The 19,816-nt window shown below is 36.7% G+C and overlaps 1 protein-coding gene across 3 annotated transcripts in view; it reads right to left on the bottom strand.

Moving 5' to 3' along the window:
* alpha-Cat (catenin alpha) overlaps positions 1-19,816 on the bottom strand; it is a 204,695-nt gene that overhangs the window by 134,306 nt on the left and 50,573 nt on the right. For all 3 annotated transcript variants that reach the window (XM_068228829.1, XM_067152964.2, XM_068228830.1), the window contains exons 5-6: positions 9,059-9,235; positions 8,714-8,917 (exon numbers count right to left, since the gene is read on the bottom strand). In XM_068228829.1, the coding sequence (XP_068084930.1) occupies positions 8,714-8,917; positions 9,059-9,235 (381 nt within the window). The remainder of the gene's footprint in view (positions 1-8,713; positions 8,918-9,058; positions 9,236-19,816) is intronic.

Here is a 19,816-nt window from a genome sequence, read left to right as displayed (position 1 = left end):
ACTGTGTTGACTCACCTTGAGAGAGGTTTCTGGAGCTAGCAGCATTTTAATTCCAAAGCCTGGTATGAACAATAAATCTGTTAAAAATCAAGAACAAACGTTTCTCAGAGTTTCAATAGTGATTGCTGTGTGTGCCCGCTGCCCTATTCCCATATGCTTCGGCACAACTAAAAAACGTGAGTTTATATGATGCAGTATTACTCAAATTCTTGCTCACTGTGAACTAACAAACAATTTTGAGAACACAGAAAACGCATTTCCCATTCCCGAAACACTCGTAAAATAAGTTCGTACCAGACTGGAATAGAGCATCACTAGTCACGTTTGCGCTGATTCTGTCACTGTTCTAGTGCAGTGGTATTTCCTACCGGCTGATAACAGCACGTTGCCAAGTTTTTTGGAATGCCTAGTTTCGCAACAGGAAGGCTGCTGCTAAATGAATAGTTGAGATCTTTATTTCAAACGCATCTGGATCTGCATGATGGATGTTCGAAGAAGTGGGTGCATCAAATATGTGAACATTTCTTTTCCTCCACTTTGGACCCTAAATATTGGGATGCATAAATTATGCAAGAAAATACGGTACTTGATATTTGTTTTAATAGCTGCAGAGCAGATTTCCTTTGCTGCAAAGCAAAAGGTATGAAAAGAATCAGTGTATGGTGTCTTGATTGCAAAGTCTGACTTGACATGGTAACAGGTATTAAGCATGTCTACACAAAGCTGGACCTAAAATGTGCGGACTAGAAAGAAACTCGTGTTGGAATGTGATCCAATTATACATTATCTGCAAATACATTTTATGTAGGAATGAAAAGTGTACTCACACATTTATATTTATGCCACTGCCACATATACACGAGCCATTGAACTTTCTGGCATACTGCACTGCACCATGATATGAAGTCTTGTTGTCATGAAAACTGTATTAAAATATGTCTTTCGTTTTTCAAGTTATAAAATAATTTGTGTGATACTTCTGGCTCAGAGAGGAAAGCAATAGGAAACCACCTCACTCCTCATATTTTTTTTTTAGTATGCCTCTTCAGTGACACCTAAGCCATCTACAACAGCTGATGGCAGAGCTGTTCAGGATCAAACCGGCCTTCAGGCTGAATACTCGATGGTAGAGAACCAACTTCAGCAAACAATGGTCATTTTTATTCCAGAAAGTGTTACAGTGTTGCATTGTTTGACTTGGCCAGAAGACAGTCTTGGAATTACTACTACTTCTTCTTCTTCTTCTTCTTCTTCTTCTTCTTCTTCTTCTTCTTCTTCTTCTTCTTCTTCTTCTTCTTCTTCTTCTTCTTCTTCTTCTTCTTCTTCTTCTTCTTCTTCTTCTTCTTCTTCTTCTTCTTCTTCAGTACCAATTTCCAGTTCCTTCCCGGATCAGGCTATGAATCAAGTACCTCCACCATTTCCTGTCTCTCCACTAAAATTTTCCTATCTTTCCTCTTCTCTTCTCTATACTCTCCTCCAATGTATCCATCCACCTCTTTCAAAGCCTTCTTTGGGGTCTCTTTCCTGTTGGTTTTCCTGTAAATACTTTCTCTGGAACTCAGTCTTCTCCCATGCCCATCATGTGTCCATACTATTTCAGCTCGCTTGTTTCCATCTTGTCCTGTAGTCTTGAAACTCCAATCCTCGTGCTATCTCTTCATATCTGAATCTATCTTTTCTTGTCTTCCCTACAATTCCTCTAAGGAATTTCATCTTAGACAGCTGAATTCTACTCTAAACTCCTTTTATTGCTGTACATGTACCTGTTGCATATGACAATCATCATTATTTCCCTATCCCCTTGTCCATCTCCTGCCAGGTCAGGATGTTGATGGTACTTCTCCACTGTTGCCTCTCCTTCCATCACTCCTCTTCAGTAATTGTATTCCATTCCAGTTCTTTTTCTTATACCGAGCCCATTAATCTTGCTCTGGGCGGCCCTCTCTCTATATGCCAATATTGTTACACATTAGGTCGACTAAAGATTTTAGTGCTTCACTAACAGAAACCAAACAATTATTTAAGCTTTGCATTTTATTTTTTCTATGCATTGTTTTACACTTATTTGTAATTGGTTGATGATGACAATGAATACTGGTCAAAAGCGGTACCAATTTTAATTAAATAGGAATGTAAACTTACATTTTCTTATTTTAGTAGTATTGAAAGGTGGAACCATTATATACCTTCTTTTAACTTAATATTGAACTCACTTCACACGGAACAATATGAAATTCTTACCTCTTAAGAACTAAAGAACTTCTTTTCATTTCCTGAGAATTTCTTAGTTCCACAATAAACTCCCTCACACTCTGGTGAAAGCCATTTGCTTGTTGTACTCTTCCAATTTCCACAGTTTCTTCCCAACTCCCATGATTACATTTCTCAAATACTCGATACTTTTCAAATATCCCTCTAAATAGTCTTTACAACCACTGTGTTCCTATCGAGACCCCTGCCATTATCATCTCCATGACTTTGCCACACTGCATCTTCCATACAGCTTCTACTTCTAGAACAGTTATGTCTTTCTCTCGTTCTTCTTCATTATTTCTTCATGCTCCCTTCCAACAGCTACTTCTGTGATTCTATTATACAGGAATTTTGAAAAAGTACTCTTTTCTGTGGAATACCGTATCATCTCGAATACCACCTGCCACCGAATAAGACCCGCACCCTTATTCTGAAAGAACAAAATTTAAAAAAAAACTGAAGTCAACATATTTACAATCTTTACTAACACACATCAAATGATTAGAAAATACAAATAAAAGTACCTAAACAAACATTTCCAGAACAATATCCAATGAGTTCATTTATTCATCATCATCATCACTACCAACTTCGGAACTTTCATCACCATCACCTTCCTACAAAATGTCGTAACCGCTGCCATCCATAGCATTAGAAATGCTACATTTCCTGAAGCTCTTCTGTATGAGGTCTCGAGGGATACGATTCCATGCCATGAAAATCCATGAACACAGCAGATGAACTTCCAGACGCTGAATGTGACCAGTTGGCGTCAGTGTGTGATTATCAGCCGTCATCCATTCTGTTATAGAGCTGTTTCAAGGCTGCTTTAAATGGACGGTTCATGCAGACATACCGCGGCTGTAGCATATACGTTATCCCGCCCGGAATGACGGCTAGGTCGGTTTCCCCATCCTTGATATGTTTCTTCACAGCATCTGTTGTGTGGCCGCGGTAACTGTCGAGAACAAGCAAGCTCTTTTGTCCCAATAATGCACCATGGCGACGTTGCCAGACACACTTTACCCAGTCTTCCTCAAGTGAACTGTCTATCTAGCCGGAGTTCTGAGATCTGACGATAACACCAGCGGGTAGATTTTTAGGAAGCGTCTTTCGCTTGAGAACAATGTATGGCGGCAATTTTCTTCCGTCGGCAAGAATACACAACATTACCGTACAACATTGTTTTTCATTGCCACCTGTTCTAATGGTAACACTTTTCGCAATCTTAACATTCACAGTCCTGTCCACTGGCATTTCAAAGTAGACTGGCGTCTGATCTGCATTGCCAATTTGGGAAAGAAAATATGGATTTTTCCTTCCGCAACTGAATTATGTGACGCTGAAACGACAATAACTTCTCATCGTAGGCACCAGGAAGACGCTGTGAAATTGAGGTACGCCTTCGTACGCTCAACCCATTTATTTTATAAAAATTACAAACCAATCCTCGGCTTGCCTTAAACCCTTCCGATGAAAGTTCCTTTGTGAACTCTAATGCCTTTAGCTGACACGTTTCGGCTGACACACCATACCCCAATTCCTGCCTTTCTGTCACATATTTATAAAGTTTTTTTTTCAATTTCTAAAAACTGTACACTCAATCCACGAAAAGTTCCACAATCACTACTACATGTTAATAGCACATTTTTTTCTTTCTCCAATCACGAATAAACGACTCGTCAATATCGTATTTCCTACCAGCGGCACGATTTCCAATAATTTCGGCTTCCCGAACTACTTTCAGTTTCTCACTCACAGTAAAAGATAGCAAACGCTTTGTGGAACTCATGTTGATAATCCAAGAACGTGCATGAGACCGACGCCAAGCGCGAAAGTAGTGTATACTGAGAGCGGAGAGAGCATTGTTGCCAAGCCGCACCAGCGGTGATGCCCGATTTATGCGCATTTGGAAAGCTGAATTTCTCAAAATTTTAAATAAGACCCGCACCCAATTCTGGAAGTTATATGTTTTAAAAACCAGTATGGGTGGTATTTGAGATTAGACGGTATATCTTCTTTTTGTCTCAAAATGTGTCTTGCTTCAGTCTTTACCAACTTTGAATCCTCTCTTATTTTTGCTCTGTTTTTAACCAATCTAAACAACACTGTTTTACTACTTTTAATGTCCTCCAGCAAAGTGTCTGTGAAACCTTCCCAACAATTCCTTTTCTCTTCCTGTACAGCCTTTATTTACATCTTCTTGATTCTTAGTATCCGTGCCTATTTTCTATATTTGTTTTCCTATCTACTTCCTCCAAGCCATTTACTTCATTTTTACTGCTTCCCTTAATCTGTCATTCCACCAGGGCATCTCCTTTTCCTTCTTTTCACCAATTATTCTACCCCAAGTGTCTTCTGCATATTTCACAAATCCATGTTTGAAATACAGTAGAAGTCTGCTATAGCGAGTACGGCATATAACGAGAACACCGTTATAGCGACGACTTTTTTCAGTCCCTTCAAAATTCCTATATTAAACTGTGTATCGTCCTTCGGTTACAGCGAGAACCCTATCACTGGCCCATCCGTTATTATGAGCGATTAAGCGCGGGCGATTATTTTTCCGTTACCGATATTTATGCACTCCAGCAATGATATTGCATGCGATCGATTACCTTCAGCATCGTTTCCTTGCTATGTGCACCAGCGATTTCTCTCATCGACATTCAAAGGCAATTACATAAAATCAGTTTCATGGTCCGTATCGCACTTCAATAGATTCACAATTAAGTATTTATTATTTTCCACCTAGTCGATACAATGATTGCTTAAGGCAATTAAATGGTTAAAAGTGGTACATGTTTCGTATTTTATCAACATCTTCAGCCACATAACACTGTTTAGATGAAAAATATATAAAATTGACAAAGTAATGCTTAAGAGGAAGTGTCCTTAAAATTAACATAAGATTGACAACATTAAAACAAACAAAAACTCGGGAGAAAATATATAAATTATTACAATTGAAAGCAGTTATCAAGGAAACACTTGTACAATATTCCATAGAGAATATGTCCTAAATGAATATTCTTTTCTTAATAATTCATGAAAAAAGGTCAAATTATAAATTATAAATTATACAGTTTATAGGTAATTGTCGAAATGAAGAAAACCAGATATCACAATGTGGTTCTTATTATTAATGCAGATGAAAATATAACTAATTCCTAGTTGTCAATTCTTATTAAGCCTGCTTTCCTTTGGAACAGTAACTCCTGTCATTCTTTCACAGTCTTGTGTCTGGTGTAATATTGATGATGCGTTCTTCCTTGCTCTTGCACCTGAGGAGGTGGAGGAGAGGGGAATATAGGTGTGTCAAGAACCTCCTTGCTGCCACCTATAGCTTCAACTGAGAAGGAATAAGTTGTAGGGCTATCTGTAGATGGAGAAATTCCTATTCTTTTTTCGTGATCTTTCTCAAGCATTTTCAAATATACTAGAATTTGATAATATAAAGGATTCTTATATTCTACAGCCTCATTACGGTTATAATTTTTCTTTATAAGTTGGTCTAGATGAATGTATAGATCTTCATATGTGTTCATTAAGCTGCCCTTCTTTAATTTCTTTATGATGGTCAGGTCTTGTTCTATGTTCGTAAATTTATGACCTGTGGCAGTCATGTGTGATCCCGTAGCTGAGAATCTTCTATGTTTTTCAGCATTCACATGTTCCAAATATCTAACTTTAAAATTGCGGCCAGATTGTCCTATGTATGTATTCTTGCATTCGAAGCATGTGAGTTTATATATTCCCGAATCAAAAAATTTATCTTTTTCCGAGAGATTTATTGTATCATGGTTGAAAATACTATGTTTCATGTTGTTACTGGTGGAAAATGCAATTTTGAACTTTTTTCTCTTAAATAAATTTGTTATTACGTGTATGTTTGGATTATTATATGTGAACTTGATGTATTTTTCAGTTTCACTAGGTTCGATTGCTAATGTGGAATGCTGCTTCTCCGAAAATTTATTAATTATTTTATCAATCATGTTATTGTTGAAACCATTCAAGAGGGCTTGTTGTCGGATAAACAACAGTTCTTTATTCCTTTCAGATTTGGATAAAGGAATACTAAACGCTCTGTTAACGTAACTATAATATGCTGATCTTTTCTGTGCCTCAGGGTGTAACGAGTTGTTCTTGATAGTGGTCAGTGTGAAAGTAGATTTTCTGTGTATTTTGAAAGAAACTCCTTTTTCTTCTCTCGTTGTGACTATGTCCAGAAAATTCAGTGATCTCTCTACTTCTTCTTCTAAAGTGAATTTGATATTGGAATCCAAATTGTTCAATATATTTAAAACTTTATTGCTATCGGTAAGTCTGTTATCTATTATAGCGTAAACATCGTCCACATATCGTGTCCAAAAATCTGAACCCTCTATTTGATTAATAATTTTCGTGTGTTCCAAATAGTCTAAGTATATATTAGCCAATATACCGCGGTAGTTGCTAGGGAGCAGATTTACAAGACCAGGCCACTGCCTTTTTTACCCATCATGAGGCGAACAGTCAGTGAGTAGAGAAAAATGTGTTTCTATCTTCTAGACATTTGTCTTTTCAATTTTTTTGTAGTGTACTGCACATTCCCACAGTCGAAGTGCAGGAAACCCTACTGCACAGGCTTCTGTGTGGCCGCAGCGACAGTTACTTGCGACCGTGCAGCTGCATGATTACAAGGTCAGGGGGATGACCTTCACCTAGTGCAACTCCTCTTAGGCTACAAGCTAGAAACTAGGCTCATTTTCCCATATACATCCCTAGTACTGAAAAAAAAAAATCCCTCTAAGCGATGTTTTGTGTGCTCAAAACAGAAGAAAAGAAGCGAGTCAACATGGCAATGCAAAAAGTGCGAAATTCAATTACGTCTCCCTGATTGCTTTGAAATACATCACAAAAAAACATCATTTTAGGCGAGTACATGTATTCTTTCACCTACTGACAAAATTTCAGGTTAATATCTTGTATAGTTCTCTTTTTGTAATCTATTTTCCCTTGTGTTGCACAAACAGCTCTCCGCTGGGATTTAAATCTGCGTCATTGTGATACACAGGGATTTTTAAATGAGAGTCCATTGGGTTAACACATTGGAGACGCCACTCGTAGAAACTACGGGCGCGCTAATTCATTGCTGCTGACAGAGCTCGGAGAATCGACGGGCATGATTTCACTGTAGCTAAAAAATTGTATTTGCTGTTTCAGCGAGCTGCGACTTCAATAAGATACTGCTGAATGCTTCTATAAGCATAAAATATACTAGTTATGAGCATAAGTCGAGAGCTCTTCTTTCAAGTCATTGATAACACAGCCACGTTCCTACATAACCTAAGGCTGCATCATCGTTGACTCTCAGCTGTGAAATGGGCGGGAAAGTACGTATGGGACATGTGGTCAGAAAGAGTGTGTGTTCGAGAGACAGGCTTGTTTGCGTAATTCTTGTGAATATTTAGCATGTCCAATTCAAGTGTACAAAATTTCGACAACGAATCCATAATGGATGTTCTTATGGAAGACACGATTTCTGAAAATGAAGATGAGGATAATAATTACACACTAAGTAAACATGATGATTCTGGCGCTTCAGGTTAGTAAATGTAGAAAATGAGCTCATTTAAAATTGGTGTGAAGTGTAACGTAGTTTCACATCGCTTCCTTGAAGTGGGTTCTGTAATACTATTTTATACCGCTTCCTGAAAATGTAGGTGTTTCCCGTGTACCTGCAGCAACTCGATGCAACACCGTCGTCAAACAAAGAACAATGGGAATGCAAACTCCTTATTGTAAACCAGAATACCGGTGTCAATTGACTAATTAGGTTAGAATCTGCATTAGTGTGTTTCAGTAGATGTGCCCACAAAGTCAAATTTTGAAATATTAACCGAACTGGCATCCATAGCTGCGTCAGATTTTTTTCGTTTGTAAAACGTGTTATTTTCATAAATTTATATTTTAAAATTGCTGCACTATTATGATAATTAAAACTCATTTTTGTGTAGAAGAAAGTGTGATCTTTCTATGCATTCCAAAAGTTGTTACAATCATGGCTTATCCTAGCATTGAAAAATTTTCACAAACCATTAAAAATCCCGCGATTTCTGGAGGATAGCACATTCAAATATGGCCGTCTCCAATGTGTTAAATGCAAGCACAATATATCAGAATCTGATCCCACAATCTTGACTGTTAAGGGGCGAGCACCTGACCAACTATATGCTAAACAACTGCAGAACAACTAGTGTTAAACATGGCCCATGAGATATAGCTGAGGTATAATTTTAAAATATTCACAAACTAAGGCCAAGAATACATAATAAATTATATCGAAGAAGGAAGATTTTAATTTTAATTTCATATAACATGTATTGTTCTCTTTGCTAGTAAAAACCTAAACACTATCTACTGAAAACTAAATATACCTAACAGATATTATACATTTAAGTATTACATAACTCACATTAGACATGTACTCAGAGAGCAAGTCCTGCAGAGCCTGACGCACTGCATTGCACTCTGCCACAATACGTTCACGACGTTCATCCCGCGTGCAAGATGAGTCCGCCATAAGAGCTGCTCCACTGATGATGCTCTCTAAACGTTCTTCTAGTGAAGGTCGCGTACGCACTTCATTGTATGTCAATGGATCTATTACTACATGTTCCTATTGAGAAAGAAATGGTAAATTAGATGTTCATTTTCTATGAAAATGAAAATTAAATATAGAGACCTCTCCATAATATTACAAAATGATCAAGATTGTCAATTATTTAAAATTTTCAATCAAGCTATGAATAATGCATACGTCAAAGTCATCCAAAGCAGCCGCCAACTCTCCAGGCCCATCATATGGATGCTGAGGTATGGACGGCCCTTTGCCCTGTGCTACATCCGAGATTGTGTTCACAGCTTCACATACTTGCTTGAATACATAGTCTCGGTTGGCCTTTGCCGCTGCAAGCTCAGGGTGACGTACATAAACCTGTACAAAAGAAAATACATTTCTCATTCAACTTCTTATATTTGGCAAAAATATTGCCCTCAATGTGATTTTTGTAATGAATTTTACTGAGCACAACCTTAGAGACTGATACCATACATACATACATACATACATACATACATACATACATACATACATACTGTTTAATATGCACACAAATAAATAGTATTACTCTGCTTTCCCATCATTTAAAACACATTAAAACTTAGAACAATTTTAATCTAGACAAAACTGGAGCAGGAGGCAGCGGCCTACCTCTGATGTATGGAGAACATTGCAGTCAAACTGCGCTACTGAAGACTTTCTTTGGGTGAATGATACTGTGATAACTGGGGAGGAAAGAAGTGTGAGGAGTTGGTTGCAGGACAAACAGCAGCCAAGTCCCCACCAGTGACTAAGAAGAAAAAGAAGAAGCAGAACATAGTGAAGTGATGCATAACAGTGCTCAAGCAAGTGCAGTAGTGGACATTTTACATAGATATCTGTCACCTGTAAAGGAGGGTAGAAAATAATTTTCACAACTCTTATGAACTTGAAAAGCAAACAGAGGAAATTAATAATGATATAATAATTAGAAATAAGAAGTGTAAATAGAGACTGGCTCTGGACTATTTTGGTAGGAAGTAGTGATTGTGTAGTTTTCTACAGTATTACCCCGCATTTACGTTCCCGGCTTTTACATTTTTCCATCTTCAACATTTTTTGTTGGTCCCCTGAGATTTCCTATGCTCACTATGTAGTAAAATCCTCAAATTTATGTTTGTAACAGGCCATTCGAGAGGGGAAAAAATCGAGGTAAAATGGTGTCACAACTAACCTAAAACGCTTTGAGTAATCATGGCATGACGACCAAATCAAACAACCATGGTCTATAATAACTCTTAGAACTCTCAGTATTGAACTTCCGCGTAACCAACGCAGCACATTCTTTGATATCAGATGTTTTCGCAACGTCCTAAACCTTATTTTCAAATCCGACAACGATTAACTGCTCATTAATCTTTCAAGAAGAAGAAGAAATCCGACGAGTTGAATTAACAAAACTGCAAAGGAGAAGAAGAAGATATCAGCTGTTTGCTCTATTGCTAGGTACAGCATAAGCCACAAGGAGGAGACGTTATCAAGTAATTCAGTGTTTGTCTTGCCCGAGTTCGTCGTTTCACAGTTATTGTTTTACATTTGCATTTGTTGTTGGAGTTGTTAATGTTATTGTCACTGATTCATCACATTCACTGTATTTTTGTTTTTTGTTACATTTTTTGTTCTTGTTATGCGAGTCGAGCAGTCAGAGTGAATTGCCTTTCCCGTTGTGTGTATTTGTTAATTCATCTTTGTTTTTCGTTTTCCTGCTAATAATGGAAAGAAAAAAAAGAAGGAAAGAAAAACTTTCACTATGGATGTGAAAGTTCGAATATTAGAAAAGGTTGATTCGTACCGCGGAACACGTGTTTCATTGGCACGCGAATTGCAGCTTCCTGTATCCATACTGAATACAATTGTGAAAAGCAGAGGAAGCATTACATCAAGTGCTTCAGAATGCGGACCAAACTCCAAGAAAAGGAAGTAAGCGTCATACTGCAAATACGACAAAATGGAAAAAGTTGTAAAAAGTTGGTTTGAAACTTAAAGAGCGGCAGGCATTACAATTGATAGTGTACTCTTAAGGGAAAAAGCGCTTAAAGTGGCAAACATTCTTGGCATAAATCTATAAAACTGTTTGAGGGGAATCTAATGCAGTTAGTGATGAAACTGTGGAAGAATGGATCGATAGAAGATTGGAGGAACTGACCAAGGATTACGAACCCAGGAACATTTTTAACCTAGATGAAACTGGACTGTTTTTCAGTGTGTTGCCCAGCAAGATTTTGGCATTCAAAGGAGATAAATGCCATGGTGGAAAACACAGCAAGATGAGGCTCACAGTGATATTGGGAGCCAATGCTGATGGCTCTGAGAAGCTCCACCTCTATGTGATAGGGAAATCTAAAAAGCTTTGTTGCTTAAAGAATGTGCGATCATTACCTACTGCCTACGATGCCAACCATAAAGCTTGGACGACCTCAGATCTTTTCCGATAGCAGTTAATTGCTCTGGATTCAAAAATGGGTGCACAAAATAGGAAGATCCTTCTTTTCATCGACCGTTGTCCTGCACATCCCGTGGATGTTAATTTGAGGAATGTGCAGTTTGAATTTCTGCCTGTTAACTGCACAAGCAAGCTACAACCTATGGATTTAGGGGTTATTCACTCCTTTAAGTACTTTATAGGAAGAACCTGGTGCAGCAAATTTTATTTCTTATGGATGCTGGAAATAGGGTTGCCAGATGTACGGTTTTGCCCGGAACAATACTTTTTTTTCTCATTTTGTTCCACGTACGGTGCACTCTTTAAACTGTATGCCCAATGTTCCGTTTTTTTTTTAATATCACGGTTTCGACAATAGTATAGTATCGAAAAAGTGCGCGGTTATGAACAAAATATTCTGTACTCTGATTTCTGAACAATGATCAGCCATCACACTTGAGAACAGCGCCTCTGGCAGTGAGCTAGCGTTACCTACTAGCGGGCATGTTTGTAGAGCACGAGTTTCCTCCATTTTATTTGTGCGTTGCATTGTGAGCGAGCGCAGGACGTGTGCTGTAAACAAGAAATTACTTTTGCATAGTGTGTTATGTAAACGACAGCTACATTAACCACATGGAATATTTTGAGTGATAACTGTAATGAATAAATCTATATATATAAAATAACTTGTCCTGACTGACTGACTGATTCATCATCGCCGAGCCAAAACTACTGGACATAAAGAAATGAAATTTTGGGTATAGATTCATATTAAGATGTAGGTGCTCGCTAAGAGAGGATTTTTGGATATTCCTTCGCTAAGGGGGTGAAAAGGGGGGTTGAAATTTTAAAATGTGTGTATATCTCAAATCTTTAAAAGTTTACAGATGTAAAAATTGGTATTTAGAATCTTCTTTAAAAATAAAGCAGCACGTATTTTTTTGTTTTCAGAAAATCCCAATAGTAGGGTTGAAAAACGGTGAAAAAGGGGTTGAATGCCTTTAATCAGAATACCGGTACTTATATCTCAGAAACTGAAGTTATTACAGACCTGAAAATTGGTACATTTGATCTCTATTAAAAATAAAGAAACACGTATTTTTTTGTTTTTGGAAAATCCAATTAAGGGAGGGTGAAAAAGGGGGGGGGGTGAATTTTTAAAATGAGTACATCTATATCTCGAAACTTTAAAAGTTTACAGATGTAAAAATTGGTATTTAGAATCTCCTTTTAAAATAAAGGAACACGTATTTTTTTGTTTTCGGAAAATCCCTATGGGAAGGTCGGAAAAGGGTGAAAAAGGGGTTGAATGCCTTTAATGAGGCTACTTATATTTCTGAACCTGAAGATATTACAGACCTGAAATTGGTATTTGGGATCTATTTTAAAGATAAAGAAGCAGGTATTTGTTTGTTTTTGGAAAATCCAAATAATGGGGGGGGGGTAAAAAGGGTGGGGGGGAGGTGAATTTTTAAAATGAGTGTGTCTACATCTTAAAACTTTAAAAGTTTACAGATGTAAAAATTGTTATTTAGAATCTCCCTTAGAAATTAAGGAACACGTATTTTTTTTGTTTTCTGTAAATCCCAATGGGAGGGGTGTAAAAGGGTTGAATGCCTTTAATGAGGATACACATATCTCAGAAAGTGAAGATATTACAGAACTGAAAATTTGTATATGGGATCTCCTTTAAAAATAAACACTTATTTTTTGTTTTTGGAAAATCCAATTAATGCCGGTTAAACAGGAGTGACATACTGGGGTGAATTTTTCGAAAGATTTTATCTACAGAATATGTGAGAAACGTAAAATGTTACAGACGTAAAAAATGGGTATTTGGAATTTCCTCTAAATGTAAAGAAACATAGGTGATTTGTTTTTGGAAACTCCCCTTAAGGGGAAATAAAAAGGGGTGAAATTTTAAAATGAGAATTTCTACAGTATATATCAAAAACTTAACATGTTACAGAAGTGAAGAATGGTATTTTTTATCTCTATTAAAAATAAAGCAACGTGTATTTTTAGTTTTCGGAAATAATACTTGGGTGGAGGGGGGGGGGTAAAAGTGACTGAAAATGGTGTTGATTTCTTTTAATTAGGCTACTGATATCTCAAAAATGAAGATGTTACAGATGTGAAATTTGATATTTGGAATCTGCTTTAAAAGTAAGGAAACACGTACTTTCGGAAAATCCAATGAAAGGGGTGGGGGGGGGGGGCTGAAAGAATTGATAAATTAATTGACTTAATCGTATAAGAATACATACATCTAATAAAAATAAAGTTGTTACAGACGTGAAAATTGGTATTTGGATTTCCTTTAAAAACAAAGAAAAACGCGTCTGTTGGGGGGGGGGGGGAATCCATCTTGCGAGGTGGGAGTGAAAAGGAGTTGAATTCCTTTCACGAGGACACATAAATTAAAAACTGAAGAAGTTAGAGTCATGATAATTGGTATTTAGAAGATACTTTAGTATTAAATAAACAAGTATTTTTTGCCGGATAATTCACTTAGGGTGGGGGGGGGAGTATAAAAGGAAGTGAAAAAAGTGAATTATTTTTATGGGGATTCTTCTCTCTCAAAACTGAAGGTAATAGATGTGAACATTGGAGTTTGATCTCCTTTAAACATAAAGAAACACGCCTTCTTTTAATTTTTTTTTTTGGGGGGGGGGGGGATAAATAAACTTAACGGCGGTGGGGTGTAAAAGGAGGTGAGACCAATTGATTTTACTGTTCATAATGTACTTATCAGGAGCCTCCGTTGCTCAGGCGGCAGGGCGCCGGCCTCTCACAGCTGGGTTCCGTGGTTCAAATCCCTTTCACTCCATGTGACATTCGTGCTGGACAAAACGGAGGCAGGACAGGTTTCTCTCCGGATACTCCGTTTCCCCTGTCATCATCCATTCCAGCAATACTGTCCAATATTTCATTTCATTTGTCATTCATCAATCATTGCCCCCAGAGGAGTGCTTCTGCAGCCGGCACAATTCCTATTGTCGTCGGTGGATGGGGCTTTATTCATTCCATCCCTGACCCTATCGAATGACTGGAAACAGGCTGTAGATTTTCGATGTACTTATTCTGCTCATATACCGATCATTTTTAATCTTTCCTGGGTTCGATTTCAACAGCCATTTTTCCTTCGGAGAACGTTCTTAGATTACAGTAGACTCTCCTGGCATATAAATAAAAATTTAAACACATTTGAAATAAACGATAGGAATGAGATTGACCGTCAAATTGTTCACCTCTATAATAAGGTCAATAATGCACGGAAGTATGTCATTCTTGCATCTTGCTGTGGGGTCCAGAACATCTAATAATAATAATAATAATAATAATAATAATAATAATAATAATAATAATAATAATAATAATAATAATAATAATAATAATGTTCTGGACCGTCGACAAATTGTGCGGACCGCGCTGGAAACCGGTCCTGGCCTGGTAATGATTATGAATACAGTCCGGCCGCGGGTTCAGTACCGCCAAGGCACCCAAGACGACACCACGCCGTATCTCCTTCAGGATTTGATCCACACTAAAAATGCTTACAGGAAAGGATGGCAAAGATTTAGGGACCCAACTGACCGCGTGGAATACCTGGACATAGCCCGGGAAGTACGAAATCGATTGCTGGAAAGAAAGATTGAAAAATTTGAGGAATTTTGCCGTAATCTCTCAGAAAACGAGTCAGATCGCGAATTTTGGTGCATTCTTTCAGAAAACGAGTCAGATCGCGAATTTCGGAGGATTATATATAAAACGTTAAGCATTCAATTACATAATTCAGTATAATACCGTAGCGAAGCACGGGTATCTTGCTAGTTTATAAATAAACGTGAACAGGAAGAGATCGATGAAGTCGAAGAGAAAGACACAAAGAAGAAAAGGAGGTTGCAGCAGTATTGTTCCATCAGGGAAAAATATATCCCAAAATTACAGCATGTCGTGGGTAATAAGTACAAAGCGAGATGCAGAGCGTGTACTGGAATTGGTCGAGAAGACTTTTCTATTAGTCATGGCGGAATAATGGATCTACGGCAACATTTCGCCAGTGCTTTGCATAAAGAGAGGCAGAATTCAGCACGGCATGCAACTGTATTGAAAAGCTACTTTCAGAAAAATTCTTTCGAGTCAGAAAATGTAAGTCAACATTTTCATTGTAAGAGATGGGCTAGCGTACACTTTTTTAAACGAGTAGCCCTAATGAAGGCCTTTTTTTTTTCTCCAGAAAAGTGAATCGGAACTTACGCTTGTATACCATGCTGTAAAACACCACCTAAATTACCTCAGCACAGATTGCAATGACAAACTTCTGTCAGAATTGTTTCCGGATTCTTGCCTAGCAAATAAAATATCATGTGGGAAGACAAAGTGTGAGGCTCTAGTGAAAGCTGTGTTAGGTCCATATACGGTGGAATGTATAACAAAAGAATTAAGAGAACATGTATTTTTTGGTGTGGGTTTTGATGCTTCAAATAAATGAAACCAAAAATGTTTCCCAATAGCTGTGAGGTATTTCTACGAAAAACTAGGTATTTGTAACAGAATTATAGACATCTATGAAGATGCGGACAAAAGTGCTTTAAAAATTTCTCAACAAATATGTAACAGAATTTCAGAACATGGTTTAATGTTGTCCCCGATTTCAAGCTTTACTGCTAACAACACAAATTCTAATTTTGGGGGAAATTTTTTTGTATATGTACACCTAAAGGCAGAAAATCCAACCTTGGTTAAGTCTAATTGTTGTGCACATGTTGTTCACAATTCATGTAAAGCTGGGATGAATTCTACGTCAAATGATATTGAAATGTTGATAATTAAAGTATTCAATTACTTTTCAAATTCAGCAAAAAGAGTTTCACACTTAAAAGGATTCTTTCAGTTTCTTGATATTGAATACACTAATTTGTTTAGACATGTGCCAACAGTATTGAGTAAAAAATATTTGTTAGGTTCCTCAATATCAGATACTGGTAAGCAAACACTTCTAGTAGAACTGTATCTACATTTTTGTTTTATTTAGCATATGTTTTCCACAAGGCACTTCTTAGTCTTGAAAATAGTGATCTGACAGTCTGTGAGGTATATACTGTTATAAAAAGTTTGAAAATGCACCGGGAACAGCGAATAGGGGAATCACTTTTTGGTTACAAAGTGACTTGCACATTAAATCAATTGAATGATTTGTTTACAGGGGAAGTTAAGGTCTGTGAAAATAATTGTATACATGTCTATGAGGTTTGTGTTAATTATCTATGTAAATGGTTTGATTTTAGTGATGATTCTAATGTTTTTTCACTAATGAATTGTAGAACTGTAGAAAACTCACCTCAGTTCAGCAAGATTTTAAAGTTAGTGGAGACACTAGGTTTACAGGAAAAGCTGAATATTGATGACGTGTTCAGAAGTTGTAGAAATAGTCAATTTGTTTTCTGGTGAGAGTGGTGCTGGTGAAAAGCTAAAACTAACTCTCCTAAGTAAAACAATACCAGATAGGTGGGTATATATCACTGGTTTAATTGGCCTAGGAAAACCGAAGAACATTTTGATGGTACTTAAGTTTGTCTTAAGTATATTTCCATCAAATGCATATACTGAAAGAATATTTTCAGTAATGGCAATAAAATGGAGAGATGACAGAAAAATATGCTCAGTAGATTTAATAAAAAATGAACTTCTTGTGTACTTCCACTATGATGAGAATTGTAAGGAATTTCTCAAGAAAGTTTTGTTGAATAAGAAACTGTTACAAATTGCTTCTTCAAATGACAAGTACTTGTGAAATGTTCATTTTAATGTATAAACCAACGCATTATTAGTTTGTAATAAATTAAGTACCTACATTTATTTGTTAATATAACGCTGATGTCTTCTCTTAATCATGGCTATGGCGCCTAAATTTCTTGCTATATGGCAAGGAAATGGAAGTGTTCCTCATTTGCCATCCAGAAATCTAGCTGGAAAGGATCCATCATCATTTAAAGTTTCAATCCTGGATGCACTTCACTTCATTGCAAAGTCTTGGAAAGCCGTGAAGCAGACTACCATCTCAAATTGTTTCTTGAAAGCAGGATTTTTCAAGAATCATGCCGAATCTCAGCTGCCAAAAAAAGAAGACGACAACCTGCTATATGATGTATGGAGAATGTTGCAGTCAGACTGCACTACTCAAGATTTTCTTTGGGTAGATGATTCTGTGATCACTGCAGAGGAAAGAAGTGTGAGGAGTTGGTTGCTGAGCAAACAGTAGCCGAGTCTCCCACCAGTCACAGTGACGAAGCAGAGCAAGACAGTCAAGTGATGCCCACTAGTTCTGATGAAAGTGCAGCAGTGGATGTTTTACACAGGTATCTGTCATCTGTAGCGGGGGGTGAAAATAATTTTCATAACCTTTATGAGCTTGAAAAACAAACGGAGGTAATAAGAAATAAGAAGTGTAAACAGAGATTGATTCTGGACTATTTTGGTAGGAAGCAGCGATTGTGTAGTTTTTCCATCTGGAATAAATTTGTGTTAATGCTGTAAATACAGGTACAATACTAGCAATTAAAATGTTTCATTCAGAGAAAATATTGCATCTTAGATAATTCTATAGCCATTCTAAGAAAGTAAGCACTGTAATATTAAAAGAATATATTACACAAATTTTTAACCACCTACCGGTAACCTTCTCCTGGGCAAAGGATGATCAGAATTACAAAGGCAGTGTAGTCAAAAGTTAATACAGTACAGTAATTAACTTACATGGACCTTTATTTGAGGTAAGTACAGTAAATCAATTGAGATTGAAATACTCTATAAATTAATAATATGCATTTGAGTAACATTTACCTCCTTTTCCAGAGCATTTATATATACCTGTACAAGTTATTTCCCACGATTTACACTTTCCCACCTTTTATACCAATATTCCTGGGTCCCTTGAAAAGTGTAAAAAAGGGGTACTGTATCTGGAATAAATGTATGTTGATGTTAGCCATTCTAAGAAAGATATCTATATTAAAAGAATATATTACACAATATTGTAACTACATACCAGTACCCTTCTCCTGGTCAGCATATGAACAGAATTACAAAGGAAGTGTAGTACCAACAGTTAATTTAAACTGGACCTTTATTTGAGGTAAGTAATTGGATTAAGACTGAAATACTCTATAAATTAATGATACATATTTTTGTATCATTTACCTCCTTTTCTAGAGCATATTTGCATAAATAAATTGTTTCCCATGATTTACACTCCCTTGTTTACATTAGTTTACCTTGGGTCCCTTAAAAAAAGTGGGGTAATCTATACATAAAAAGTAAGAGTTTTGTCTGTACATTGCTCAGAATTTAGAAAGGATGGTATTTCTGTATCGGTCGTGTCTATAGTAACTACGAAATGCACTTTTTAATTTTCCGTAATTTCTGTCTGTATGTACACGCATCATGAGAAAACGGCTGAAGAGAATTTATTGAAAATCGGCATGTAAAGTCCAGGAATAAGCCACTACAATCTAGGCCAAAAATAATCTTATTTACGCTGAGAGAAATGGTAGTTTAGGGCAAGGCCTAACATTTAATTCTCAAATATTTATGTTATTAGTGGTCCTATCTTAATGGAAACTGCTATGCAAAGTCGGGGAATAATTTTCTACAATCTAGGCTGTAAATAATCTTATTCATGCTCAGAGAAATGGTAGTTTAGGGGAAGGCCTAAAACTGAATTCTCAAATATTTATGTTATTAGTGACCCTATCTTAATGAAAATCGGGGAATAAGACGCTACAATCTAAGCCATAAGTAATTTTATTTACGCTGAGTGAAATGGTAGTTTAGGAGAAGGCCTAAAATTTTAATCTCAAATATTTGTGTTATTAGAGGTCCTATCAACAAATACTACATAACTAAAGCTATACAGTATTAAATTATTTATATATATATATATATTTTGCCAATCATTCAAGTCTTATACATTTTTACCATACCAGCTATGATAACAGAGACATTCATGAATTTGGATTTTTTTGCTAAGTTCATATCAGCGCCGAGTTCGAGAAAATAGGTAAACAGAATTTAATGAAAATCGATATGTAAAGTCAGGGAATAAGGAACTACAGACTACGCTATAAATAATTTTGTAAGACGCCCTAATATCAGAAAGTGGAAAGAAAATTAAATGTGAAAGCTCATAACATTGATCAACAATAACATTACATTGACCCGGGGGGGGGGGTCTCTTCCCGCATCGCGCTCACTTGTTTCTCTCCCTGGTCACCTTCTGCATGACGACATGTGATATGACACAGCGCTCGCCCATCCTGCTGACATGTATTACCACTACAGTCCGAAATGGTCATAACTTCTGAACCATTCATGCAAATTATGTCCTGACAAGGTTATTGTAATATATAAGTAATAATAATAACAACGTAAACGTTTCCACCTTTTCAATACTAAAATATATTCACAAAATTATAAATTACACGGTACTAGTT

This window comes from Anabrus simplex, chromosome 8 (genome assembly GCF_040414725.1).
Source record: "Anabrus simplex isolate iqAnaSimp1 chromosome 8, ASM4041472v1, whole genome shotgun sequence".
Taxonomy (NCBI): Eukaryota; Metazoa; Arthropoda; class Insecta; order Orthoptera; family Tettigoniidae; genus Anabrus; species Anabrus simplex.
This window is presented reverse-complemented; position numbering and strand designations above follow the sequence as displayed.